A 26,707-nucleotide genomic window follows, 5' to 3' on the forward strand; every position below is an offset into this window, starting at 1 on the left:
TACACCTCTGCTTTATAGCTATAGCAGAGTGGGACCATTTGGTATAACAGAGTAGGACAGGCTTTGGTTAACCCCCTGCTTGCCAGCAGAGGGGGAGGTGGGCTGCGTGTCCCATCATACAGACTGATTTGTATGTTAGTTCTGAATTCTGAACATTGCAGATGTTGTGATGTAGATAATATCTCTTTAAATAATTTGTGAGTTCTCTATTAGGCCTCCCTTTCAAGGAGCTACCAGGCACCTTCTAGACCAGCAGGCCAGGGATGTTGTACATAGTTAGTGAACCTAGTTATTGGTGCCCATGCAGTTCCTTCATGGTACACATGGGTTAAACCTTATTGAAGCTCATAGTATAACTAAATAGCATAACCACTATTCTCCAGTTAAAATCTTTGGAATAAGTCACTAATCTCCTGTAAAGAAGCAGGTACCCAGACCCAGGCACATATACCTGCCCAAAATGAAGGGATACACTCTGGGATTCACACATGATCTGGCCAGAGGGGCTTTGCTGACTAAGGTTTTGACTTGGGGAACGTGTGTCACAGAGGCAACTCAGACACAGAGAGGTACCCAGAGTCTGACGCAGCCACAGATGCTGATCATGTCAGAGGGAGTTTTCCTGTCCATGTCTTTCACACTTCTAGTGTGAAGAGGACCAACATAATTAACATGATGAAAAATCATGTTTGGAACCATGAACTCTCTTTTGTATGGGTACCTATTAGAGGAAAGGCAAAGTGCATATTATCATGTACTGAGATTTTAGGATACAAAGCCAGACAGTTATTAAAATAAAGCATGTTAATTGAAACAAAGGTCAGATAATTACCCTAGCACACTGGAAGCTTTCCTGTCCTGAGTTTTTGCTTTTCCCTTCACTGATTTTATAGTGCTGGGGATACTCCCATTACAAGACCTTGGGATTTAATTGCCAGTGAGGCCGCATTTACCTTGCTTTTTCAAAGGGAGCTAAGTTCAGCTGGGACACTGAGCTTGCAGAAGGTTCTCCTCACCATTTAGTTCTTGTGTAAATACATAGAAGGCAAAGTGTCTGCTGGCAAGGCTGCCTGTGAATTCCCCTCTGATATGGAAGAGGGTCTTTGTGCTAGGTTCTGATGTGTTCGTTCACAAAGCGGTGCCAGATGCACATTGACATCAGTTTCACAGCCCTGGCACAGAGCTGGGTACTGGAAAAGACCTTTACCTGAATCTAAGACAATCTTGAATTTAAGACAACACCCAGATTATTAGATTCTATACATGGAAAAATGTATATATTTATTGTAATTTTCCATGTATAGAATCTAATTATTGGAGGATCATCTTCAATTTGTCCTGCCCCCTGCTGCAGGTGGAGGGAGGAAAAGAAACGAGGTGGGTATAATGGGATGGACAATGTGGGGACAGACAGTGGAGGAGGCAAGAACAGGTCAGGCAGTAGAGGGAGCTCTGGGGGACAGGCAGCAGTAGGGGAGGCATGCAATTTGTCCCTTTTCACCTGTCTCCTCCATTTGCCCCACCTGGTACTTACTCCCCCAGCCTCAGACCTCTACCCCCTTTCCTCATCTCCCTTATTCCCTCTCCATGCTGCTTCTGTCCCTTGAAGCCTCAGGCCCCCACCCCCATCTCCCCCCCTGAAGTCTCTACCCTCCCTGCCTGCTCCTCCCCTCCCCTTTGCTGTTGCACCACCAGGCTTCATCCCTGCTGCAGCCTGGGATGCTGAGCACAGCTCCAGCCCAGCCCCATAGCAGCAGCATGGAGCCAGCACTGCTGCTACAGGTTGGGGCTTACTTTATGCTCCAGACTGCAGTGAGGATGGAACCCACTGGCACTGGAGCAAAGCTAAGGGGGAGACAGATCTGACCTGGGAATGGAGCCGGAGCCACAGCAGCTGCCTGCCCCCGACCACCTCATACTAAGTTCTAAGATAAGGGGCTTTCCCCTCCCCATGTTAAATGGGGGGAAAACATTATCTTTTAAATAAGCAACTATTGTACATTTGAAAGGGAGTTTTGGTTCTGCTCTCATTTAATATTCTTATTTCTTACCTTAAGTCAAAATCCTTTGTGACATCACAGTTGCAGCGGTCCTCATTAAAGCGCTGGCATATACCGTGGAGCCACAGCAACATCGTTGTAATAATGACTTTGTAACAAAGTCATATTACAGAGGCATGTTACTGATACTACAATATTAATCACAGTACTTTAAAATGGTAATGCCAATATTCTAGTGGCAATGGATGTGATGGCTGTCAAAAAACAGAGGGGCTTGAGGCAAAATCCTAAAGCCAAGAGCCTCTGAAAGGCTGGGAAAGGTTCAGAACAGGATGCTCACTTTGCAGGTCAAGCCCTTCTATACTGAGAATGACTGGGATGTCACAAAGGATTATGGCTTTAAATGTGCACCCAAGAAATAAAGATCACAGGCTATGTTCTGCTCTCAATTACACTTGATGTCCATTGACGTCAGTGGGGTTGCCTGGGGGTAACAGAGCAGGCATTAGTGCCCATCATTAGGCAAACATCCTTAGCTACAAGTACTACATAGTTATTCCTGTGTTGTGCATGCCTTACTGTCACTAACTGGGCAGAGCCCTAAAGAAAGAGCATAAGGGGCTGTAGTATTTATTGCTCTGTTGCATGCACATAAGTGAAGTGAGACAGCATGTGTTTGTCATACATCACCTGCAACTAGTAAGATGCATCTTGGGAATTGCAATAGCCTCATAGCACAGAGCAGCTATATTTTAGATGTGCACCATCTCTTTTTTCACTTCTGTTATACTCCACCTGTAACCACATACATCGGAAAACTGGTATTTTGAGGGTGTTGTTTAAAATGCAGGGTTTATTTATCTAATATGCATACATTGCAACCTCTCTTTCATCCCCTTGGTCCCAGAGTGATTAAGTTATATCTCAATTTTTTACACACAGAAAAGTGTTTGTACATTTCTGAATATAGACTAGTGGGAAAACTTTCATTAATATTTGTGTTGTGGTAGTATCCTAGGGTCACAATCAGAGACTGGAGCCCTGCTGAGTTAGATCTTGCAAAAACACATGTGGAATTGAAACCCTTGTTATTTATTCATGCACTGCCTAACAGTAGGTCCCTGGTTCTCAACTGAGCTCTCGCACAGTACAAATAAACAGCTGTATTCATAATAAGAAAAAGGTTAGGAACAACATTTTTAAACTTGCTGCCTCAAGTTAGACACATGAATCCACACAGACACCAAAATTGGTGGCTGGATTTTTCAGAGGTGCTGACAGTGATTAAAGTATGACTCACAGGAGTGCTGGTAAGGGACAACTGAACTTTATTTCCTGGCTCTTATGAGTTGGTATCTGTATTCACTCATTTAATATTACCATCTGGTCAAATTCAGGGTTACTTTTTTCACCCTCTGTGCTAATGAGACTTTATGTGATCCACCATTCTGGGATCTATAGCAATATAATATATTATATATTTAATGCATCCCAGTTCATTAAACACCTCATTATATTCTTTAAGAATATATTTTGCATCAATCGTTCCCAATTCCACGTCATCTATGGAAGCTGTAAGTACTCCACACCACTGAAAGCTGGCTAAACATGGATTTGGGTACCAAACTCTAGGCACCTCAATTCGAGAATTTTGACTTAGGTCACACAAGAAATCTGTGGTGAAACTGCAAATGGATTTCAGATTTCTGGTCTTTAAATATTTCAGACACAAGAACATTCTGCATTACAGTGCCCACCAATTGCAAACAATTGCAACCCATACTAGAAAGAGAGCCTATTCTTAAAGAGATCTTCCCAGAGTCACCAATTCTAGCTTTCAAACAAGCACCGAACTTCGCCAACCTCATCACCAGAAGCAAACTTTCTCAGACCCAAAACACACCAAATGGATCCAGACCATGCCATGACAAGAAATGCAAAACCTTCCAACACATCTCCACCCCCCCCACCCTACAACAAACAGAGCTATCAGCATTCTTGGATCTTACAGCTGCATCTCCAGAAATGTAATATATCTCATCCAATGCACCAAATGTCCTGATGGAAACTACATAGGAGAGACCAAACAACAACTATGCAACAAAATGAATGCACACCAGAAATGTCTCAAAGACAAGAATACCCAATTACCTGTGGCAGCACATTTCTCACAAGACAACCACTCTGTCTCCAATCTCTCAGTCCTGATCCTCAAAGGAAACTTACAAAACACTTCCGAGAGACGAGGCTATGAACTCCACTTCATCGACCTCCTGGATACTAAAAATCATGGGCTAAATATAGACATTGGATTTATGACACATTATAACCTGCCTGACAGCTGACTTCCCAGGTACTTCTCCACTATTCATCCCCCTTCTCTCCCCCCGACCCAGCCTGTCTCTCAGCCATTGATTCCTCAGTCTACATTTTCACTGGCTGCATGTCTTGTATGCATACCAGCCCAGCCTCTGGCTTTTTTACTTTTCAGTCCATCCAGGAAGAGCACACACCAACTGCTGGAACTTCCTTAGCCTGATGAAGGGTTTTTGAACCCAAAAGCTTGCTTAAATATTGTTCTCCAACTATTTAGTTGGTCTAATAAAAGATATCAGATTCACCCAAAGAACCTTGTCTGCCTAGTGCCTACCAATGATATTTGTTTAACTGAGTTTTCAACCTTCATGCTTTTTAAGAAATTGTTTTTTATGGATTAGGAACACAAGTAACAAATTCCGTCTACTTGTCTAAAGGATGTAAAATAGGCTCTACAAGCCTCCTTGAGCCTTTGTTGGGAAAAGTGGTATAGACATTGCATAAATGAATAAATATATAAATAAATACAGGCCCATGTATTTATATAAAACGTGTGTGCTGTCTGTCAATCCACAAGGAAGCACTCTATTCCCATTATTTTTTTTAACCAAAAGTCAAAGGGATTGGGGATACTGAAATGACTTTTATGTTGGCTCTACTAATGGTTTCTAAATGTGTTCCTGATTTTGCTTCACGTATTAGACTGTTGTGCCATGTAACATATAACAGGTTAAATAAATCAATAACCAGATTGGTTAAGTATCTTACATTCCTTATATTACATTTAACGTTAAATGGGCTAAAATTAGAGAATGGTGAATACCAAGGGTGTTGGGTCGGGGGGTGGGAGGGAGTGGGGGCATGGGGTGTCACTCTTGAAAAACCAAAACCAAGACCTATATTACCCGTAACTTAGTCACAAGCACCACAACAACATTGTTATGGCACTGTTGTTGAGGATAACTAGGCTGAATGTTTTTCAGGTTTTTACAGGGCAATGCTAAGCACTGGAGAAGTGGCACTTGGCTGAGAAAAAAGTGAGGTCTTTTAACTGAGGGAGGCCCATGCAAAGTAATGGCTTAATCTACAGTAACCTGTGGAAGGGAGGCAAGGTATGGCTTTCTGTGACAAGTTGTATGTGTGTGCACGTGCATGCATACACATGTGTGCACAGGAGGGGGGTTAGAAAAGGAAAATATGGAGGAGAGATGACAGATGGTTCTTTTGAACTATTACCAGGAAGCTGAAAATTAGAGGCCAGGGAGCTCTGTCATAACTAAAAAGACTTGATATGATTTTTCTGATAGCAGAGCTGTGTTTACCAAGGCTGGGGCTCATTCCATACATACAACGCCTGAGACCTTAGCACTTGTGTAGAGAATGAGGTGCTGACAGAAGATGTAAACTGCAAGCTTTCCAGTCCACATGCAAGCCATAAGGCTGACAGGCTAAAATATCTGCTGCTTTTTTTCTGTACCTATAATAGAAGAAAGTGCCTCAGCAACTTAGTCACTGATCCTGCAGCCCCTCAGCTGGCCATACATAAGACCCTATTCTCAAGCCATCTTGAACTGCTGGGGTGACTTAAGATGTCTCATTTCAAGTCAATTCAACACTGCAATTAGGGGGCCACAGTTCTCTGTGACAGCTGTAGTTCAGGTGATGGATACCTCCTTTCCAGCATAAAGACTGGCTTCCCTAGTCTGACAACATCAGTCATGTGACTCCACCATATACCATATAGCTCTGGGGAGACTGTATTGCATGATGGGAGATAGAATCTGAGATAATTTAGTTTTAAAATTAGAAGATTAGCAAAGATTGGTTGCAATTATTTACCATTGTGAATGGTGTAGGGAAAATGAATCAATTACTTCCCTTCATTCCTTCAGATAATTAAAGAACAAGGGGACACTTGATTGCAGAAAAAAGAACCAAATTAATGGGCATCTGTCGCAGAGCACTCGGGTGCTCTGTGCCTAAAAGCAGAAATGGCTCAGAGAGACCACTAGCGGTGAGAAGCGGGCAGCACTAGTGGTGAGAAGAGGGCAGCACAGGTGCTGGTTGCTAGGGCAACCAAGGGAACCAGCTGACAGGAAGGGGCAGGGCTTGGCCCTTCTTAAACCCAGGCATGGGGCCAGGAGGACAGTTCCCCTCTGGTGGCCAAGGAGGGGGGAGTTCTGCCAGGGCAGTGAGAAAGGAGAAGAGCGACTGCATGAATATCCCTGGGTTGCTGCCATAAGGGGGAGTATTTTTCCCAGTAGGGCTAGAACGTTGGGTTTGACCGGATGGCTAATTTTTATGTTATAGCCTAGGGGCTTCGTGTTTTTGTGTTTACCGTTTTGGTAGGAGGACTCGGTGAGGCTATAAGGGGTTGGAGGAGGCCTCATAGGAGCTCCACAGTACTGTGGGGGCCCTGGCATCAGAAAGGGCGCAGCGGTTTGGGGTGGGGTGCACTGAGCCCAGCCCAGAGCAAGAAGGGGCAGTGAGAAGCCCCAGAGCAAGAGAGGGGGTGGTGAGGAAGCCCCAGAGTGAGAAGGGGCGGCGAGAAGCCCCAGAATGAGAGAGGGGGCAGTGAGGAACCCCCAGAGTGAGAGGGGGCAGTAAGGAACCCCGGAGCGAGAAGGGGCAGTGAGAAGCCCCAGAGCGAGAAGGGGGCAGTGAGGAACCCCGGAGTGTGGTGGTAGTGGGGGGCCCTGGAAGGAAAGGAGAGGGCCAAAGCATAACAGGGCCTCAGTCAAACCACGTCAGTTCCATCTGAGAGGCTTGGGCTGCGGTTTAGGGGAGGAAAGGAGCCACAGATAGCACCCCCTGGCACTGGGGCACATAAAATGGGCAGCCTCCCGCTGATTACACCAATCAATTAATTAATTAAGACCAAGGCATGGCAGGCGAGTAAGCAGGTGGTTGGCCCATTACAGGAGGGCAGAGTCACTCTTGAAAAGGCTCCCATAACGATACTCCTGCCATAGTATCTTTCTTTACCCTCTATAGAGTCAAACAGCAGAAATCAATGCCGCAGTGTGACATTGAATAATAAATTACAATAATGCAAAGGGACAAGCTTTAAAGAAAGGTTGAATAATTTTTGGGTGGCTTAAATTGTTTGGTACTGTTTAAGTTGTGAAGATAACACTAATAAAATGTCACGACTTTTGAAGTAAACAGGTTGTCTACAGCAATCAAGAAAGAATTAACCTTCCCCCAATGCCATGAGTATTCTAGCATCTTAAGCTGCATTACAAGGGATTTTTATCTTTCACTAAAGTGTCAAGTAAAGAACATGGCCAAACAGGAGATTAGATGAAGTTGGCCATTGGCCTTATCCACTGCAGCAGACCATGTACCTTGAAAAAATCCAGCAGAATATGCTGTAAAAAAGTGTTTTGAGAGTAATGCAGGACTTGGGTTTCTTTGTCTTGTGACATGCAGGGTACTGACAAAGGAGACAATTTTCTAAAAATTTAGTAGAAATTGTAAATAAGTCTTGAAACACAACATGGACACAAGACATCAATCCAGGCTGCTCAGTTTAGGGGCAAGACAAATGTTTCTAAAGCTTAGAAGTTTACATACTTGGTGTTTTGGTTTGGACCTACTTTTATTAAAATGCTTAATATATTTTTCCTGTATAGACATTTCAAGAAATGTATAAGAACAGAACACAGAACTCTTCCCAGAATTTGAACATGACAAGCTGGATATATCTATTCACAAGGTACATTATTCCATTAACATTAGGAATGCCACCTTGTAAACAACACATTTGTTATGACTTGAGTTACAGTCAGTTTAAATTGGCCAGTGTAAAAATCTTTCCTACAGGATAAATGTTAAGAAGAGACTAAGTTCCTTCGTGTTCAATATCTAGATAAGAGGTGGGCAATTATTTTTGCTGGAAGGCCACTTAATGAGTTTTGGTGAGCTGTCAAGGGCCACAAGGGTACACCGCTTGTCAACCTGCTAAGCCCTGCCCCTTGACAGGTGCCTCGCTCAGTCACCATCTTGGAACTGGAAATTCTACCCCTAACCCCTGACCTTTGTCACTGATGTCCCTCCCCTTACCCCAAAAGTACTCCTTTTGGGGGGGCAGGGGTTTGACATCTTGAAACCGGAAGTCCTGACCTGTCACATGATCCATGACATAAGGCCATCCATCCAAACACAAACCTTGCCCTGCTCACCACCAAGTTGGTCCCAGGATTCCCTGCCCCTATCACTGTGGTGCCTGACATCAGAAGGTCCACCCCTTGACTGGAAACTCTGCCCCTTCACAGGGCACACATTCATGGTACATGGCCTGTCCCTGGGTGTCCCAGAAGTTCTGCCCTTTAGGCCATGAGGCACAGGCATCACCTATCAGGTAGTGAGGGGTTGTGATTCCTCTATCAACCTGCCCCATCACCCTGAACCAACTGGTGGGAGTTTTAGGGGCACTGGACCTCCCTGAAAACAGCACCAAACCAATTGAGTTCAGTGCCACACACATAAAATCATACAGAAGAGATTTTAACAAAATATAGTTAAAAACAAATCATATACTAAAAATCAAACATCTACTATATTTTAATTTTATTTCCAAAAAATTTTTGTACCGATGTATTGGTGTTTGAGTAGTTATATAAAGGCAATTCCATAATAAGTCAAAATAAACTCTTAGTCTTGTATATTGTGCATAGCAGGGTAGGGGAATGTATGTGGGAGGGTGTGGGGTGTGTGTTGGGTGTGGTGGGGGGCTCTGGGGTTGTGTGGGGGGTAGGGTGTGGATATGGTGGAGTAGGGGGATGCTTGCATGTGTGCATAGGGTGGGGTGGGTGATTGGGGTGTGGGTGTGTATGGGGAGGATTGGATGTGCATTCTCCTACTGAAACAACCTGTATGTAGGAAACTGATTTGCACATTTCATTGGCAGAAGGATTGGAAATCAGAAATACATGTAATTCATTCAATCCAATTCTTCTTAAACAACGTTTTACTGTACACCACCACATCTACAAAAAACAGCAGGTTTAGCCAAGCATAATAAAAGCTGGAGATCAGCTGCTAATTTACAGCATCAAGGCAGAATTTTAAGTGAAATACTTGTGAAGACCACGATTGTATATGGCTCTAAATAATGTTTCTCTTACGTGAAGGCTTTGTAGGCATAATTAAAATGGATAGAGAGGCAGACAGCTTGACTTTCATAGTATGCAAACATTCAATTTTGTCTCACAACCTTTTCTTACATTTACTAATTATTGGAGATAATTGTTTTAGAGCTCAGTCATGGCCCATTCTCCTTGTGTAATTGGCCCTGCAGTGAAGTTACCTAATAGATTCTCAATTGGTATCATCAGCATAGCTCCAATGGCTGAAGATCAGTGCTGAGAGTCTGGCTATGCTGAATACTGTAACGTAAACCAAAGGTTTACTGACTATTTTACAGGGGTAACAAAAAGTCCAGGATGGAGGCAAGCCATTTAAACACTAAGACCTATACATTCATTAACGTTTGGCATGCACCTGTTTTCTTCCTGGATTCATGAAGGAGCATACCTGGGAGCAAGGAAACCAGGGACTGGTAAAACTACAGGTCAGTTAATGTGCAGCCCAAAGCTGGACAGTACACCTTTTGAACCTAAGAAGGGAAAAAAAAACCCTTACCGTGACAAGTGAACTTTGTCTTAGTTGCAGCCTGGAACTAACATCTGTGGCTGGCATAAGGCAGGGTATAGGGGAGGCAGAGCCCTGAAACAGTAAACCAGATGGGCAGATTGAAGGAGAGAACCAGGCAAGGCAGAACTTAAAAACAGCTTCCCAACAGTAAACCTATACCAACAAGACATGGCAGGTGAGAACCCCTAAGGACTATCCAAAACATCTGACCAGACGACAAGTTGTCAACCATAAAGGAGATGGTGGCTCCTGAAAAACCAGGAAGAGCAAAATGTGCTAGTGAGTGGCACAGGAAGTTACAAGTGTTCCAAAGGATGCACTCTCTCACTTCTCTTTATATAACATATAGCTTAGTTTTCTTAATACATAAAATTTTAGGTTAAGCCTTCCTCCTAATGCATATGAATAATCTTGCTTTTGTTTGCCAAATATGGTTACCTTTAACTAGAATTGTCTATTCTGAGGTAATTTTTTCATTCTTAGAGGGAGTAGGTCCTGCTCTGACTGTTCCTCTTTTGCTCAAGCTATTTTTATTTAATTTCATTAGCCAACTTTCCAGTTCATGTTAAGTCAGGGACAGTATTTTTCCATCTGCTCCTTTCACTGGGTTCATGTCTTGACCACAACTCAAACCAAGCATGTAGCTTAGCTAAGCACAAAGGTCAAACTCAGGCCTGAAGGCCTCTGGGTCCCAACACAACTGCAATCAAAGGTATGTTTTCAGCGCCAATAACAGCAAAATGGTAGCAGCATAAGGTTCATTATGGACTGGAGAAACCCATCAAGGACTCTGAACACCTTTGTTAATCTCTCTTCTTAGGTGGCTAATCTCTTCCAAAGCCTGTCACTCTATCTTCATCGATACTGGTACCTAAGTGAGATACAGCAGAATTGTTTCAGGTATGTCTATGTTCACTATATTCATACCTACGACTGCAATTTAGACATAGTCCACGGCAGTAAGTTTGGACTCTATCCGACCACTAGAGGGAGTTTGCTTCACAGCTGCATATGTGCCACTGAAAGCACTCTACAACTCTCAAAAATACAATCATGGCCGTGATTCCTACCAGGGTGCTGCATGCAGCACTCTGGGGTGCCAAGAGATCCTTTTCAGGGTGCAACACAATATTAGCACAGTTGGGTGTGCAAAACTCCTGCACATGATTGATAAAATAAGCCAAGATATTTCAAATAGGAATCCATAGTATTAACCCTGTTGTAGATCAATGAACTTGGCTTCTTATGGTCTATCTGAGTTCTCTGCAACATAAAAATTGCTGTATTATTTCTCTGGAATTATAAAAGGACTGAAAACGAAGAGCTGGCATTTTCCAAGGAGTGCCTTGAATCTAACACAGCTGAGAACCTTTGCATCTAGGGATGCTCAAGAAATAACATCTTCATTGTTCTCAGCTGGTGATGCATAGAGAAAGTGATAATGGACAAAGAATTTATAAAGCCAAGAGTGAGGACATCTAGGTTTAGAAATTAAGATTATAAGTGTCATGAATAACACACACCAGAGCAAATGGAGAAAACATTTACTACAATCATCTCAGCTACAACACCACTCCCACTTAGTACTATAATCAAAGTAGATGTATATTTTTTAAACAGCTATTTAAGGTTTTTGAGACTAATCGCACTCCACAAAAAATGGCTACCAAGTATCTAATCATCACAATGATCATTTCACGAGCAACTCAAAACCTGCAAATTGTTCATCAAAAATATTCAGTTAGTACCCCCAAATCCTAAATATATTTCCAGCAACAAAGAGCAGTTTGCAAATAACTCATGAGCTGAAAAACAACCATATAGACTAACCCCCCCCAAACCTCTCTACTTAAAAATGGGTATATAATTATTGCCAACAAATAATTCAACATGCTCCAGTGGTTGTGATATATCTCTTCCAATACTTTTTCTATATATTCTATATAGATACCAATGCTGCCAGGACATATGACTGTTTAAACTTTATACACTGTAAGCAGCCCAACTATTTTTCATGGGACTATTCACAGTGCATAAGGTTAGCCATATTTGTAAGCCCCTGCAGGCACAGCGTTTCAGATTATAAGCCTCTTCAGGGCAGGGACTGTCCCCTAAGGCAGAGGTCCTCAACCAGGGTGCTGTGATATCCCCTCGGGGGTGCTGCAGCAGTGGCAGCAGCCAGGTAAAACTGCCCCGTGTGCTTTCCCTACATTAGGGCTCCCTAATCAGCCCAAAGCAGATAGTAAAGCTGCTTCATGCTGGGAGTGTCTACACGAGATGCTATGTCACTATAGCGATGTGCACATGGTCCCCTGGCAGCTCATTGCTACTGCACAGTAGGGTCAGAAACAACCTGTGTGCCACTGGGATTGTGCAGTACTGGCAGGTACTATGTAGTGGGGTGCACATGTAAATGTTCCCACTATGCAGCAATTAGTGGTCTGGCAGGTGGGACCATCCCATTCTGTTTCTCAGAGGATTGTAGCAGGTGCCTGACCAGGTAGGGTTACACAGTATGAGGCAGCTCCTGCCTGCTTTAGGCTGACTGGAGAGCCCTACTGCCAGGGGACCGTGTCCACATGATACGCCCCTTCCTGAGCTGCCTGTGCAGTAGGCCTGTGGGGCAATTTCTTTTGGAGGTAGCAGAACCTGGCTGGGAAACACTGAGATAAACTGAATGTGGTGGCACCCCTGGCTGAGAACCACTGTTGGTGCTACCACATTCCAGAGTGGAGGTGAGGTGCCGTGGCCCTGAAAAGGTTGAGAACCACATCCCTAAGGCATGTCTGCACCACCACTTCTGTGCGGACCTGGGAACACTGCTGTAAAGCACGCTATGCACACCTATGTATATGTCATATCCTAGAAATGAGGTACTTGGACTGCTCTGGAGCGGCAGAAAGCTTGTGCCTCAGGTATACTTTTTGGAATGTGCTCAGAGCTTTTTCAAAGTGACTATATTGCCCACAGGTGGATCTAGGATTTTAAAAAGGGGGGTGCAGATGGCCTGGTGCATCATCGCATAAAGTAAAACACTTATTTTTTGTCAATTAAAAAGAAACTAGAAGCTTTACTAATATGCTAGAGGGCTCTGTCTATATTATCCAGTTTAAGGTCAAAGCAAAAGCAAGTGTATCTTTATGGGCTATAAAGCATATGCTATGTCATATATTGTGTGCAAAAAACACAACAAAATAGACAAAAATAATTAAAATATGTTGTTTCATTACTCTTGTAGTCATTAGAATGAAATATACAGTCTTCATAAAGTCATTGTACACTTTTAAACTTTAATAACTTAGGGTGTAGGTATGATAAAACAATCTGTAAATGGCATTTAAAAGCAAATTTATTAAAGTTTTAGGACAACTAGAGTACACAATATTAGACTTCAACATAACCACCATTTCTTTTCACAACTGATATGGACTTCAATTCTGCTAGCCGTAGGTCACAGTTTACCTTCTCATCTACAGTAGCCATTTTTCGTTTGTCGAAGGGTCTGGAATAAGAATCAATTCATTATTACTTATGAAGTCTAGCATTGTGCACTCCAGTAGTCCTAAAACTGTAATAAATTTGCTTTTAAATGCTGTTTACAGATTGTTTCTACCATGCCTACAACCTAAGTTATTAAAGTTTTAAAGTGCACTTTATGAAGACCCTGTACATCTCTTTTCAGATTTATAGAACAAAACCTAGGCTTCTTGAACATCTTGCCAGTGCATCCAATACTTAACTAAAGGTTATTCCCACACCTGAGTTAATGCTCACCTAAGTTAACATTTCCACACCTGAGTTGATGTTTTTAGCTAAGGTTTAAAACAGTCTGCAGGAGCTACATTACCAGGAACAGTTACCAAGCAGCAGAACTGCAGAAGAAAGAATAGCTTGATAAGTGGAACATCAAAGGCACTGAAAAGGAGAGAGGGTTGTTAACACCTATGGAATAAAGAGTTCAGAAGGAAGGAGTGATTATAATGAGCCATGAAGACAAATGATTCCCTAACTGCTGCCTGAATAGGAATGCTGCTGCCAGACAGTCATTTTAAAATTTGGGAGGCCCAGGAATCAGAGGGGGTGTGACTACACCTCTGCATCCCCTCTGGATCTACCCCTGACATTGCCTCCCATTTGGCACTTGGGTACGTCTGAAGCAGAAAAGACTGGGTTACACATAACCAACTTATGGTGGCACTCCCAAGGGTAGTATGGAGTTACTATGCTTTTGTACAGCATTTAGTATGGTACCTTAATCCCAGCTGGTTATCCTTGAGGAGCTACTGTAAATAGCAGTAGAAATTAATAATGAGCAACATCTGACACTTGTATCTACAGGGAGTATGCAAGAGCTGAAAAACCAGTGCTCTGGTTTACATGTGCTCTATTTTCTATTCAGATGTAAGAGGTTCCCTGTATTTCCTTTCATTTAAAATAGCCCAGCTTGTTAAAAACTTTCATTAAAATAAAAAAGGTGAGATTAGAGACTAGCAGTAGTGCACATACTCTAAAAATGCACAGGTTTAGGCAAATATCAGATGTCTGCAGCCTGTGGCTTTGGCCTTCTTTGAGGCTTTCAGGAAAACAGTCTTAATAAGCAGGTACTAAGGTTGGAATTCACTCCTAGGCTAGTACATGATCTATCCACCAAGCTCCAGGGAGAATTCAGTGATGTGTGGGCTTTGTGCTGGATCTCTGCACATGGCAGATTTCACCTTCCATATATACTGCCTGTGTGCTGCATGCAGGAACTTTGCTACAAAGCATGGCCTGCTTGTTCACTCTGGATCCCTGCGTGCCAGGGTTGAGGCAATGTAATGGGCTTGGGGTGGGGCTGAAGCCATGGTCTGAGGCACACTGTCCATGGCATGCTGACTGGTATGTGCTCAGCACTGCTCAAAGGTGGCTACATTCCCATCAGTTTGGGTAGGTGGTGCATATGCAGTGGGAGTAAATGGGTGTGGCATAGTCCATGGTGATAATCCCAGGCATGACATGGAGGTGATATAGAGATGCCCAGAATGTGAAATTCAGCTCATGCAGACAGCCAGCATAAATCCTACTTGAGCTTTAGTTTAAGTATTTCATTGGCCTATAGAACTTGTGCTAGCTAGTCCAGGAGTGAATTTCACCATTAACCTGCCATAAAAGGATGATGAAGGGGCCAAGGTGGTATGCTAGAGGAGGTAACCAGACTGCCATATATTTGTGTTTCTTTTATTCTTTTATGATTCACCTTAACTTGCATGTCTTGGTTGTCCAACATATTATTATTATTATTAGCATCAGCATCATCATTGTGCTGTTGTTGCTATAATGACCAGTATTATGTAATTTCAGCCTTCTTGTAACATTTTTAACATTAATTTAATTGCCATGTATTCCCTGGCTTAACTCCAATTTAGTAAAGTGATTTATCTGGGGAATTTTACTCATAATTATGATGGCAGTGCCCAGCAAGCACTAATAATATTGTTGTACTGAAACACAGCCCCATGTATCTTTTTCTGTCTCTCTGAAATACAGACATATACTGTGCCCTTCAGAGGAAATTCCACTGAGGTCCCTGACACACGTTAAACCTAAGATGTGATTAACCAGTTAATCATGTCTTAAGTTATGCCCCAACTACACATTCAATTAATAATGGCAAAATAAAAAGAGGAATAAGCATGTAATAACTTTGTGGCTGGCTCCTATCACACCATTAACTAAACATGTGGCCGGATACAGCCCTGTGGCTGGGAGCCCCATTAGCCGATGTGGCTCTCAGCTGCGGGGTGCACTATGTGATCTCACGGCTGGGAACCTGCAGCTGATCTGGGCTCCCAGCCACAGGAACTCATGATATGTCCCCATGGCTGGGAGCTTCATCAGTTGAGGGGGCTCCCGGCTGTGGGCCCTTGCTACTTGCTGATGCAGGGGGAGCCCAGGATTATCATGCCCAGGACCATACCCTGGGCATCACATGGGGTAACTAAGAATAACAGCCACAAGTAGTTAAAGAGCAGGTTCAGGTTGGACACCAGGAGGCATTACTTTATGGTTAGGGTGGCTAGGACCTGGAACCAACTTCCAAGGGAAGTGGTGCTCAGTCCTACCTTGGGGGTCTTTAAGAGGAGGCTGGATAGACACCTGACTGGGGTCATATGACCCCAGCATCCATTTCTGCCCATTGGACTTGATGATCTGTTTAAGTCCCTTCCGACCCTAGCTACTATGATACGATGATAACCATGCCTTACATGAGCAATACGGCATGACGGAAGCGGATGCATGATCCTACAATCAAGCCTCCTGCCATGCATGTGTGACCCACATCTGATCCCATTGCATCTTTACCTGCATGCCTGGTAGGAGCCTAAATTTCATAAGTTAATTGAATAAACTACTCTTAATACACAGCTGAAGCTGAAAAATACAGCATGCAATATTTAGGAAATTCCAAAGATCTCAACATAACATCAAACTGGACAGAGTATGACATCACCCTGTCTAGCATGCCACCTTAGCCCCTTCATTGTCCCCTTATGGCAGGGTCTAATGGTGAAATTCACTCCTGAGCTAGCACAAGATCTGTCTACCAATAAAATCCTTAAGCTAATGCTCAAGTGGGATTTATCCTCTGCTAGTGCCTGGTGGGAAATACTTTCTAATGTGGTATTACTGCAGCTGAACTGTTCTGACATAATCTTTGGTGACTGAAAGTTCCAGGAGTTATCTTCCAGGGACATCTTTACCTTTCCAGTCTACTTCTTCTGTGTCTTCTTTTTCCTGCTAGGGCCTCTCCTCTTCTTTTCAAGTTCCTAAGCCCCCTGATCATGTCTTTTGTTCCTTCTCAAAGAGAACAACATGAAGAAACCGCAGGTATCCTCAAAAGCTATGCTTATTAATATATGTGTATGTATGCATACATATGCAAACATACATGTGTGCATATCTATGTGTATGTGAACATATATAGAACATCTTGAAGACCAGCAGGCAGACAAACTATTTACAGTAGCAATAACATATTTGTATACCTTGCAATTGTCAAATGCAACATTGATTTCTCATGGAGTAGAGATCTCCAGAGATCATACATTTTCTCTCTCCCACTATCCATCCCAGACTACCTTCTTCCTCTCTATCTGCATTCTGCCTCCTACTCTTTGGCCAGGTGCAGACCGTATACTTTTACCAGTATAAGTGATTGGAAACTGGTTTATACCCATAACAGAAGTTTGGCCCACAAAACCAGTCTATACCCATAACAGAAAACAAGTTCAGTGCACACAGGGTGGTTTAAAAATGGCAGAACCCAATCTAAGATTTGTCCCCTCAACAAAAGAACGAATATGTGTTCTGTTCGCTATCAATCTAAATGACGCTGCTTACAGAACACCACATAACTTAGATCAATTCCTCATTGGGCTTTTTGAATGCCTGTACCTAAATTTTAAGTCTCACCGCCCCTCTGTATCCTCTTCTGTCTACTTTTATGGTAAGGTTCTTATAGAACTAAAGAAAAAAATGGTGACATACATAGTGTTTTTTAGCCAAAAAATATAATCCTGCTACAGAAAGGATGAGATCCATCATAGAAATCTATTGTTCTTAGTGTAATCTCTGTAGAAACTTAGGTCTGTCTTTCCCTTCTCAGTTTTTCCCATGGTGAATTCATTTTTTTCTGCTCACTTTCCCCCACTAACTGTGCTCTGTACTTAATTCTCAGAGATCTTTCCCTTTCTCCCATTCAATACCCTCCTATATGTAGCCCCTTTAAAATCCTTTAGTTCTGTAAGGTGTTTCAGAGCTAAAGGTGCTGCTAGGCTTTATCTCCCTTTTTTGATTAGCCATATAAGCAGTTTCACTACAACTGACCCCTGGTCTACAGCTGGGATGCAAAGCAAGGGAAGGGGGAAGGATTCCAGTTATTTGGCATCTGCAAGTCACATAATTATCTAGGCATCTCGGCTGAGAAGTGGCTACCCATCTTGGATGCTTCATTTATTCAGGGGTTATCTTGGGATCCCTATAAATTAGTAAATAATGAAAACTGTGGGGAAAAATGTCTATGCTGGGCTCAAAATTGTGAAGGGGATGTTGCATTTGACTGAAATAGGAAGGGACTGGACTTGAGCCAGAAGCCTCTTCCAGCTAGATGTTCCTCTGAAGCCCCCTTGGCTATGTGCTGCAATGTTATATAGCTCACTTTAAAGACACTTATCAAATAATGAGAAGTTCCTGAGATAGCAATGCCCAAATTTAACATAACTGTTTCACTGCATGAATATCTCCACTGTTGCCTGAATTTCCTATGCTGTTGCTGAGATTAAAAACAAACCACACTTTGTTTGCCAGAGCACAACTTGAGAAACTCTCCTCTGTGGCAATTGCTCTCACTTTCCCAGAGCTTGTGTGGGCTCAAGGGTTTATTTCCAGGACATGACTCTTCTTTTTCAGTTTGCTGCAACACATCTTGAGAACTGACAATCTCCTTGGCAAACAAGACTGGCTGTCAGCTCACTGATACCAACATCTCCTACTCTAGCAAATATATCTGGAAAGAAAAAATAGGCTATCAGCAGGGGAACAGGTGGTATATTCCAGCCAATCCCTAAGGTTATGATGAAAGGGGCTGGGGGGAGCAGGGTGGGGAGGAGAGAGGGAGAAGGAGAAGGAGAAAAAAAAGAGGGAGAAGTAAAAACACTGCAAGAAAATCCAGTGTCAGTGACAGATATTTGTGCTAGGAGTGTATTTACCTTGAGCTGGAGTAAAGCCCTTTCCATCTGAGCTGTTCTGAGTTGGGTTATTGTTTAGGAAAGGCATTCAGTCATTGTATTTTGTTGCATGCTGTTTGCCTAAAAGGAATTCTAAAGGGATTTGCTTTCTCTTGTTTCACAAGCCCCACGTTTTCATACTGACCTAAGTGGATGTACACCAGCTGGTCATGTCCATCACAGTAGCCAAGTCTGAGAATTCCTGATTATACTTAGATCCTATAGAGTCTGCAGCAGGGACAGTCAGTAGCTGAGGAACTTTGTAACAAACCATGGTTTAAAATGAAACAGGCAGGGAACCTGGTGCATTTTGCCTAAAGGAACCGGCATTTTCCTGGATTAACTATGAAAGACTTAATAAACATTCCACTTGTACATATCTTCACCCTGGCGGCCTTCAGCTTAGCCGAAAAACTTCCAAAAGGTTCGTTTAAACAGCCTTTATCTTTTCTTTGCTTTTGTCACTTATGGCATTTTTATAAGGGTGCTCAAGTCTTTTAAGTGTTGTATAGGGACTGTTGTTTTATTTCTGAAAACTGTATAAATACGCTGCTTTCATTTTCACCTGTCATGGAATTTCTTTATGTTCTTTAGAGGAGATCAATGAAATAATCCTGTGTTTATATCTAATGCTGGCAGTTGTTTTATTCTTACAGAAAAGAAAAAAATACTCAGTGCCACTCTGATAGACAAGAAAGACCTTTAGGTCCAGTTTATGTAGGATTGATGTTTAATATGTCAAAGGAAACTGCTGACTAACCTACTATGTTTTAAAGTCAAACATTTTGCAGTACTCTTATGTGGCTATGGATGTGTGCACATATGAGTGCATATATATTTAATATATGTGCATATATATAATATCTATATAATTAAAATACACAGACATATGCATATATGCATGTTGCATGATAATAAACCTATATATAATATGCATGTTACTTATACAGTTTATATGAAAGGTACCGTTACCTTTCCATATGGAAGTCACACAAGTTCAAGACAATATGAGGCTGAAGTTATAAAAATCTGTTAAAAAATGCAACTTTCCTCCAGTGGAAATTAAAGGTTTACCACATCGAGCACTTACTGCCTGTTGAGTGAAGGGTTTTATTTCATCCTGTTAGGACAGGATGAAAATGTACTGGCAATAGCTTTCAGTGCCTTAGGAAGAACAAGTAACTGAGTTTGACCCAAGAAGTTGGTCATTATCTACTTTGCCAGTAGCTCTGCTCTTGTCGAGATTATTTTTTGTAACTGGTACCCAGATTGATGTGAAGAACTGCAAGTTCCTTATTTCACAAAAATACTGAATTTAGATAAAAAGTTTTTCTGTTCAGGCAGCAACACCAACTCAAATAGTGGAGACTGTCTGCCTGCAAAGCCTTTGGAAGACCAAAATATGACTTTACAAATGAGAAAACAAATAGGAATAGAAATGATATCTCTGATAGCATCATGCAATGAAAAGAAGTGTATTTTAAAGAAACATCTTCAGTTTTTCTTTTTAAGGAAGTGTGATGCTATGTTCAGGTGAATTGTCATATTAAACATATGAATACAGCGAAGTATGCTAGAAAGACCACAAGGTAGTAGCTGCTTTAGATTCTGCAGAAAAACTGGACTGTCATCGCCAAGAACAGGCCCCAAGGAAATACCTAACTAGAGAAAGAGTATCGTTTGCAAAAAATCAATAACACTGAGGTAAAGCTTTATTTTTCCATTTCACTTCTTCACTTTAAAAAAAGAAAATTTAATAAAAAAACCCAATAATCTTCCACTTGCTGATGGACTGATGTTAGAACAAGACTCATGGTCTTCTCATAGAAAGTAATAAACAGTAGAATTTTTAGGAATGGTCTTAGCACCTTTTATGCCTCCTGAATTTACAGTGGACATTCAGGAAAATGGCACTCTGGTGGCCTTAGGGATGTAGAAGCAAGTCTTGTGATTATATTTAAAGTCACAGCGTTACTTAAAAACGTCACAGATATGTTCCTATGCGGTATGCCACTACATACAAAAGACTTGGGCTCTTTTTTGAGTCCAGTGTTAATGCACCATGATTTTTTTTCTCAGTCTAATTAGAAATGTGGCATTAAATGCATTTTGAGGGTTTTTTTCCTCTCAATTTCCCTCAATATTTGAGCTTTGAGATATTGGTCATTAAAATAAGCACCATCACCGCCATTTTTGGGATCTCTTTCTGAGCAGCAACAAAATGGTGGCTTGCCCCGCATTTCACTTGATCTCACAAGTACATCGAGGACTTCTTGGAAAGGCACCTCTCTCTCCTGTCATCCTAGAAAAATAATACTTTCTTTATCTTCTCTTTTTCTCCAACACTGCATTTTAATAAAGGAAAAGAAAAAAAGGTAGGACAGGACGTATGGGATATACCTAGGTGTTAACATTATTGTTTTAAAGGTTTAGAAAGGAACAAAGGCCCCTTAAAAATGGTAAGGTTTAGCAAGTTTTCTTTTACTTTTTACAACTGTATTAGTAATTTGGATGGTACTTCCTATATAACATAGCTTTGATAGGGCTTGATCCTGTTCTCTCTGGGTTGGAATGGAAGGCAGTATGCAAAATGCAGGTCTGTGAAAATGCAAATGTGTAGCAGTGACATTCAGAGGCCCTGTGAGACAATATGTGTGAGACAGGTAGTTGTGGGGGACAAGGGGGAAAATGCTACGCATTTGCATTTTCACAAACCTGCATTTTGCATACTGGCTTCCATTCCAGCCAGGAGAGCACACCAAGCAATGACAAACTTTCCCAGTGCCTGAAGAAGGGTGCTTGTACCTGAAAGCTTGCAAACAACAATTTTTCCAACTATTTAGTTGATCTTATAAAAGATATCACATTTACCCAAAGAACCTTGTCTGCCTATGTCCTTACACCAACACGTCTACAACCAACAACCCTAAACCCTAGCCATAACATTTGATTCAGAAAATAACAGTATTTCTAAAATGGACAGAGGAACATTTCACTACATAATACACATTCTCATAACATGTTTTCATAGGACTCTGGGGTGAAATCTTGCCTTCTCTGAAGCCAGAAGCAAAACACTCATGGACTTAAGTGTGGCATACATTTCGCCCTGGTTGCAATATTTACTAACAATGAAGGAGACATTTCTGACGGTGTAATTAATTAAGGCCCTAGATCTTTTAAAGCAGTGCTACCAGGCAATAACCAGATGCAGACCCAATATTTTAGCCAACTTTAGCACATAACCCTTAGGATCTTAGGGATCTTTCAGCTTTATAAATATAAGCCCCTTTTCACATTAATAATACAGGTTCTGATGTCTATTAGCTTCTAGCTGTCATATTGGAGAGAAAGTTTACTGGCATAGATTTACCATAGTGAAATTTTCAAACGTACAAAATCTCAATATTTTCAAATATGTGAACTTGAAAGGTGTCATTAGTATGAAGGAACATACTTGTTTCTTAGTTCCACAGATATTATTCCAGTTCAACTCCATACAATGGAGTCATAATTTTATACACACACAGGTGATAGAAGAATCAAGCCCAAAGTTCATGTTATACCATATAAATAATCTGATTAATCTGTATCAGAGTGCTTTGCATTATCTTATGATATTTAGTGAGATAAAAATGGTGTATTTAAAGTTGTAATGGTATATTTAAAGCTCTGAAAAATTAAAGTTGATTGCTTAGGTAAGAGACAGAAGATATAGTACATGAAGTTTTTTTTTGTGAAGAGACATAAAGCATACCAAGAATCTCTGCAGTTAACAGTTCATGTCTCTTTGGTAATGTACAGATGGGCAGGGTAATTTCTGTGAATTGTGTAAAGACTGGTGCCATTTCTCTTGCCCCTTCTGCACTGTCACATTTCACAGAGAAGGCATATGGGTAGTTTCTACATACACAGCTGTCAAATAAATCCAGTTCAATAAGCACTGGATATATGTCTCTAACAGACATACATGAGCCGTGCCTTTTGATCTTTTATCAGCCTGTACCAAGAGGAGTGGAAAATACCTTTCCAAACATAAAGCAGAATTTTATATGTGGTAGGTCTGTGACAAAAAAAAAGATATTTATTATTTGCATGACACCAGGTGCTACTTGATGAAAGAAAAAAGAAACAAATGGTTGTGTTTCTGTGCTATTGCCATACATGAGGAACATCTAGAAATGATCCTCATATAAATAATAGCATTACTTTTTTATTTAAAAAATAACAAAAAACCTTTGCAGTTCATCAGGTTGAACTAACAACAGGGATAACTGGATTTCACATGATATTCATCAGTAGTGAGGTAATTTACAAAGACAGAGAGAAAAAGGAGTTTCCTTGCTTCCATGTACAGACTACTCACATTACCAGTCCATGAAAGAGAGCACATTATGTGCAGGCGGATAGAGCCTTGACTGTGTCCTCTCAATGTAGCTGTATTGTCATGGAAAGGGAGGTAAGGTCCAAATTGTGACTCTACATATCACTTAAGGATTGAAGTAATGCCATGCTATATATGGAAAGTATAAGGAAAAACATGATATAAGAACTGGGACACTGCAACAAACAAATGCTCATGGGGACCTCAGTTAAATTGAGCTAATGGTGGGGGTACAATGTATGTTAATGAATTTTCAAGGGAGTGATCAGGTGGTGACCCTGCAGGGAATGTGGCTTTACTTTGTGCTTGTAAATGCCGTTGGCAATTTGATATCATTAGCAGTTTTTGTTCACAAGAGACCAAGTTCTGAAAGAGCATGTTTTCTTTTTCTTTCTTTTTTTAAATTCCAGCTCCCCTTATTACCACTCCTCTGGAAACAGTAGATGCATTAGTAGAAGAAGTTGCCAAATTCATGTGTGTGGTAGAATCCTATCCTGAGCCAGAGATTACCTGGACACGTAATAACATTCCCATCAGGTAAGATTGCAAACCTGAGGAAGTGTAAGATAAGCACACCTTTGTCCATAAGCTAAGTGCTGGGACTGGTTGGCAGTTTTCCATTAAAAAGTTTTTTTCCCCCCACAGTGGAAAATACAGCATTTTTATATATATATATATATATAAAGATATTTTGCTAGACTTTTTCAATTTTCTATCAGGAAAATCTAAAGAAAAATTTTCCTTTGGAGTTGTTTTGATCCAAACTGAAACAATCTGTTTCATGTCAGTTCAAAATTTGTCTGTGTATACCTGAATTCCTGTGGTGCTTCATATCCCAGTTCTACTCTGTTGACCAGGCTCATTGGCAAAACCACATCTGGTATGATGCCCCTGGGTCTCCCCTCTGGTTGAACCAGCAGGGTTCAACTTGGAATAGGTGACCACAGTACATTAGAGAAGGTGTAGTGCATCTTGGGGGCTTCCTTAGCTAGCTTGGAGACATGAGGCAGCAGTTCAGGGAAGTCAGATGAATGAAGAGTCAAATCAAAACTTTGGGCACTGACAGATGTGAAAAAACAAAACAAACCAAAACAGCACTTTACTGGAAGAGGAAGCATGTTAGTTCAAAGCGGCTCCCCAGCGGCTGTATAGATTGGGCACTTCAGTGGGGCTGTTTGGTGTTTTTATTTAAAGCTGATTCAATTAGCTATTAACTAAAAGCACTAAAAACCCCCACTAAAGTGCATGATCTGTACAGATGTTGGGTGAGTCGGGTTGAACTAACACACTTCCTCTTCTGATAAAGAGTAGCATCACTAAAAAGGCATGCGCCAGCACTACTGCACAATAACTCCAGTTACTGAACATTAATTTAGTACTTGATTATAAAAGTACTAAATTTAATATGCCATGACTATGGCGCATTAATGGCTGCATAGACGTGCCCACTGATGCTTCATAGCAATGTAAAGGACAAGTTGTGTGGTATACGGATGAAACTGGGTGGCAGAGAAACTGGGTTCTACCTAGTCTGTGCTACAAGCTTCCATATATTAACTTGGCTAACTGTATTTAGCCCTTTGGGGTTGTTTCATGAGTGTGCATGGTCCTAAATGAGAGCAGAATTTGGTCCTTGTTATTGTTTATGTCCCAATTTTGGACATAGGATCATAGTGAAATAGGGCTGAAAGGAACCTCACAAGATCATCCAATCCAAAGCAGGATCATCCCTGACTCAACCATACCACTCAAGTGTCTGTCCATGTTAGATCCAGTTGCCAGATATATATAGAGAGAAGCCAGATTCACTTAATCAGATGCTGTGACCTAACCATTCGGTGCAGCCTTACAAACAGAACTCTCCAGGCTTGTCTATACCATGTCACTGGTTAGTCTCAGGGTAGACATAACTGAGCAGGACCCATCCCACCTATGCCAGCCACAGCTGTTGAAACTTTTTTTTTTTTTGGCGGGGGTGGTGGTGGTGGTCATAGAGCAGGAAGTGGAGATGAGTGTAAAGCAGCTGCATAGGTAAACTTCTGACTCTGGAGCATGTCACTGGATTTATGTGGGAAAATCTGCTCAGTCCCATCACCCTTGAGACTGACCTCTGATGCGGGATAGAAAAGCCCACAAGTGTTGTTGCTGATTCATTTTACCCATTTAGGAGAGAGAGCTGACACTTCTCTAAGTAAAAGTGGTGTTTTGAGACTTTGTGTTTAAAAAACATTTTGAAATCCTTTCACAGAAAGGGTTTTTCAAAATAAAATATTATTTGAAACATGGCTTTTATTGTGTTATACATTGTCAAATCTCATTCATTACCCACCACCACATCATCTAACCCCCCCCAAACAAACTATGCACTCATATGCTTTAGGAATTTCATTTCAGGAAGGTAGAGAATTGTACTATTGTTGCAATATGTACATTTTTAAGATAGCCTCTTACAAAGGTAAAGTACTGTCACTTGACTTCTAAGCATCTTGGATCCGGCAAATTCTTTTACATTTTCTTGTTCACATTCTGGACTCTTGTTTGGGTCTCTCTGCTTTGGAAAATTATATAATAAACTTTGCATAGTAGCAATGAGAGCTACTTTATTGCAGAATTTGCACATTAAATTAAAAGGCAGGGTACATCTTGGGCTGACAAAAGCTTATGCTATACAGTACAGCTCTGATTTAGTTAGGTGTAAACCTACCCTGCCTTCTTCCTGACTCAGACTACCACGGCTAACTATCGCTCTCTGCTCATTAAATTAAACCATCCTTAAGGATGGCTCCTTTTTTGTGAGCTGATAAGGAACACTCAAAGGACTTCAGGGGGCATTGGAGCAGGCTGATTTTGTTGCTAGTGAAACCATTTTAGACTATAAAGAAATGACTTACCAGTTGGTATCCACAGACATGTGCATGCACACAAAATGTGTCAGAAATCAGGCTTCACTGACAGCAGCTGAACTGCACTAAAGCCCAATCCCAATTCTCTGTGCCAAGCAGGCTGCAAGGCCAAAGCTAAGTCCCTATTGCCACTGTCTCCAGGATAATAACCTCAAAACTCCTTCTCTATTAATAAAACTAAGTCTGAAAAGTAAGGAAGGTTGAGGGATATATGACAGAATTGAATTGACAAGACCTGCCCTCTATGCAGTCCTTAAAGCCCCATATACCTTCTTGAAAGCATATGGAAACACAGACCCTTTTTAGGTCCTAGTAAATGGTGCACAGTTTCCTTCACTCCCAATCCAGAAGGCTTTTCTCAAAGACCCTTCATATAATTTCAGATGAAATGTAACCAATGTAGGCAGATACAGTTGAAAAAAAAAAAGCCACAACAATCTATTTTGGGATGGGGCAAACATCTGAAGTGCTTTGTTTTTTCTCTGTGGTTTCTGCAGGAGCACGAGTCATAGGGAATAGCAGCAGTTAAATAGCTTTTCATAAATCTTTATGGACATCACTGTTCAATGCTAGTGGGAACAAAGTTTCTGCATGAAGACAGGGAATTACATAAGCTGAAACCATTTCAACCCCTTTCCAAACTCTGTGCGAAGTATTCGTGAAATGGAAAAGATTTAAATC

The 26,707-nt window shown here is 41.5% G+C and overlaps 1 protein-coding gene across 1 annotated transcript in view; it reads left to right on the top strand.

Moving 5' to 3' along the window:
* Nucleotides 1–18,660: 18,660 nt before the first annotated feature.
* The window catches only part of MUSK (muscle associated receptor tyrosine kinase), an 85,703-nt gene continuing 77,656 nt past the window's right edge, over nt 18,661–26,707 (top strand). Inside the window, exons 1-2 of the mRNA XM_019555385.1 lie at nt 18,661–19,163; nt 23,534–23,660. Of these exons, the coding sequence (XP_019410930.1) occupies nt 19,085–19,163; nt 23,534–23,660 (206 nt within the window). The 5' untranslated portion in view covers nt 18,661–19,084. The remainder of the gene's footprint in view (nt 19,164–23,533; nt 23,661–26,707) is intronic.

The sequence above is a fragment of the Crocodylus porosus genome, unplaced genomic scaffold (assembly GCF_001723895.1).
Source record: "Crocodylus porosus isolate Cpor-Errol unplaced genomic scaffold, CroPor_comp1, whole genome shotgun sequence".
Classification (NCBI taxonomy): Eukaryota; Metazoa; Chordata; order Crocodylia; family Crocodylidae; genus Crocodylus; species Crocodylus porosus.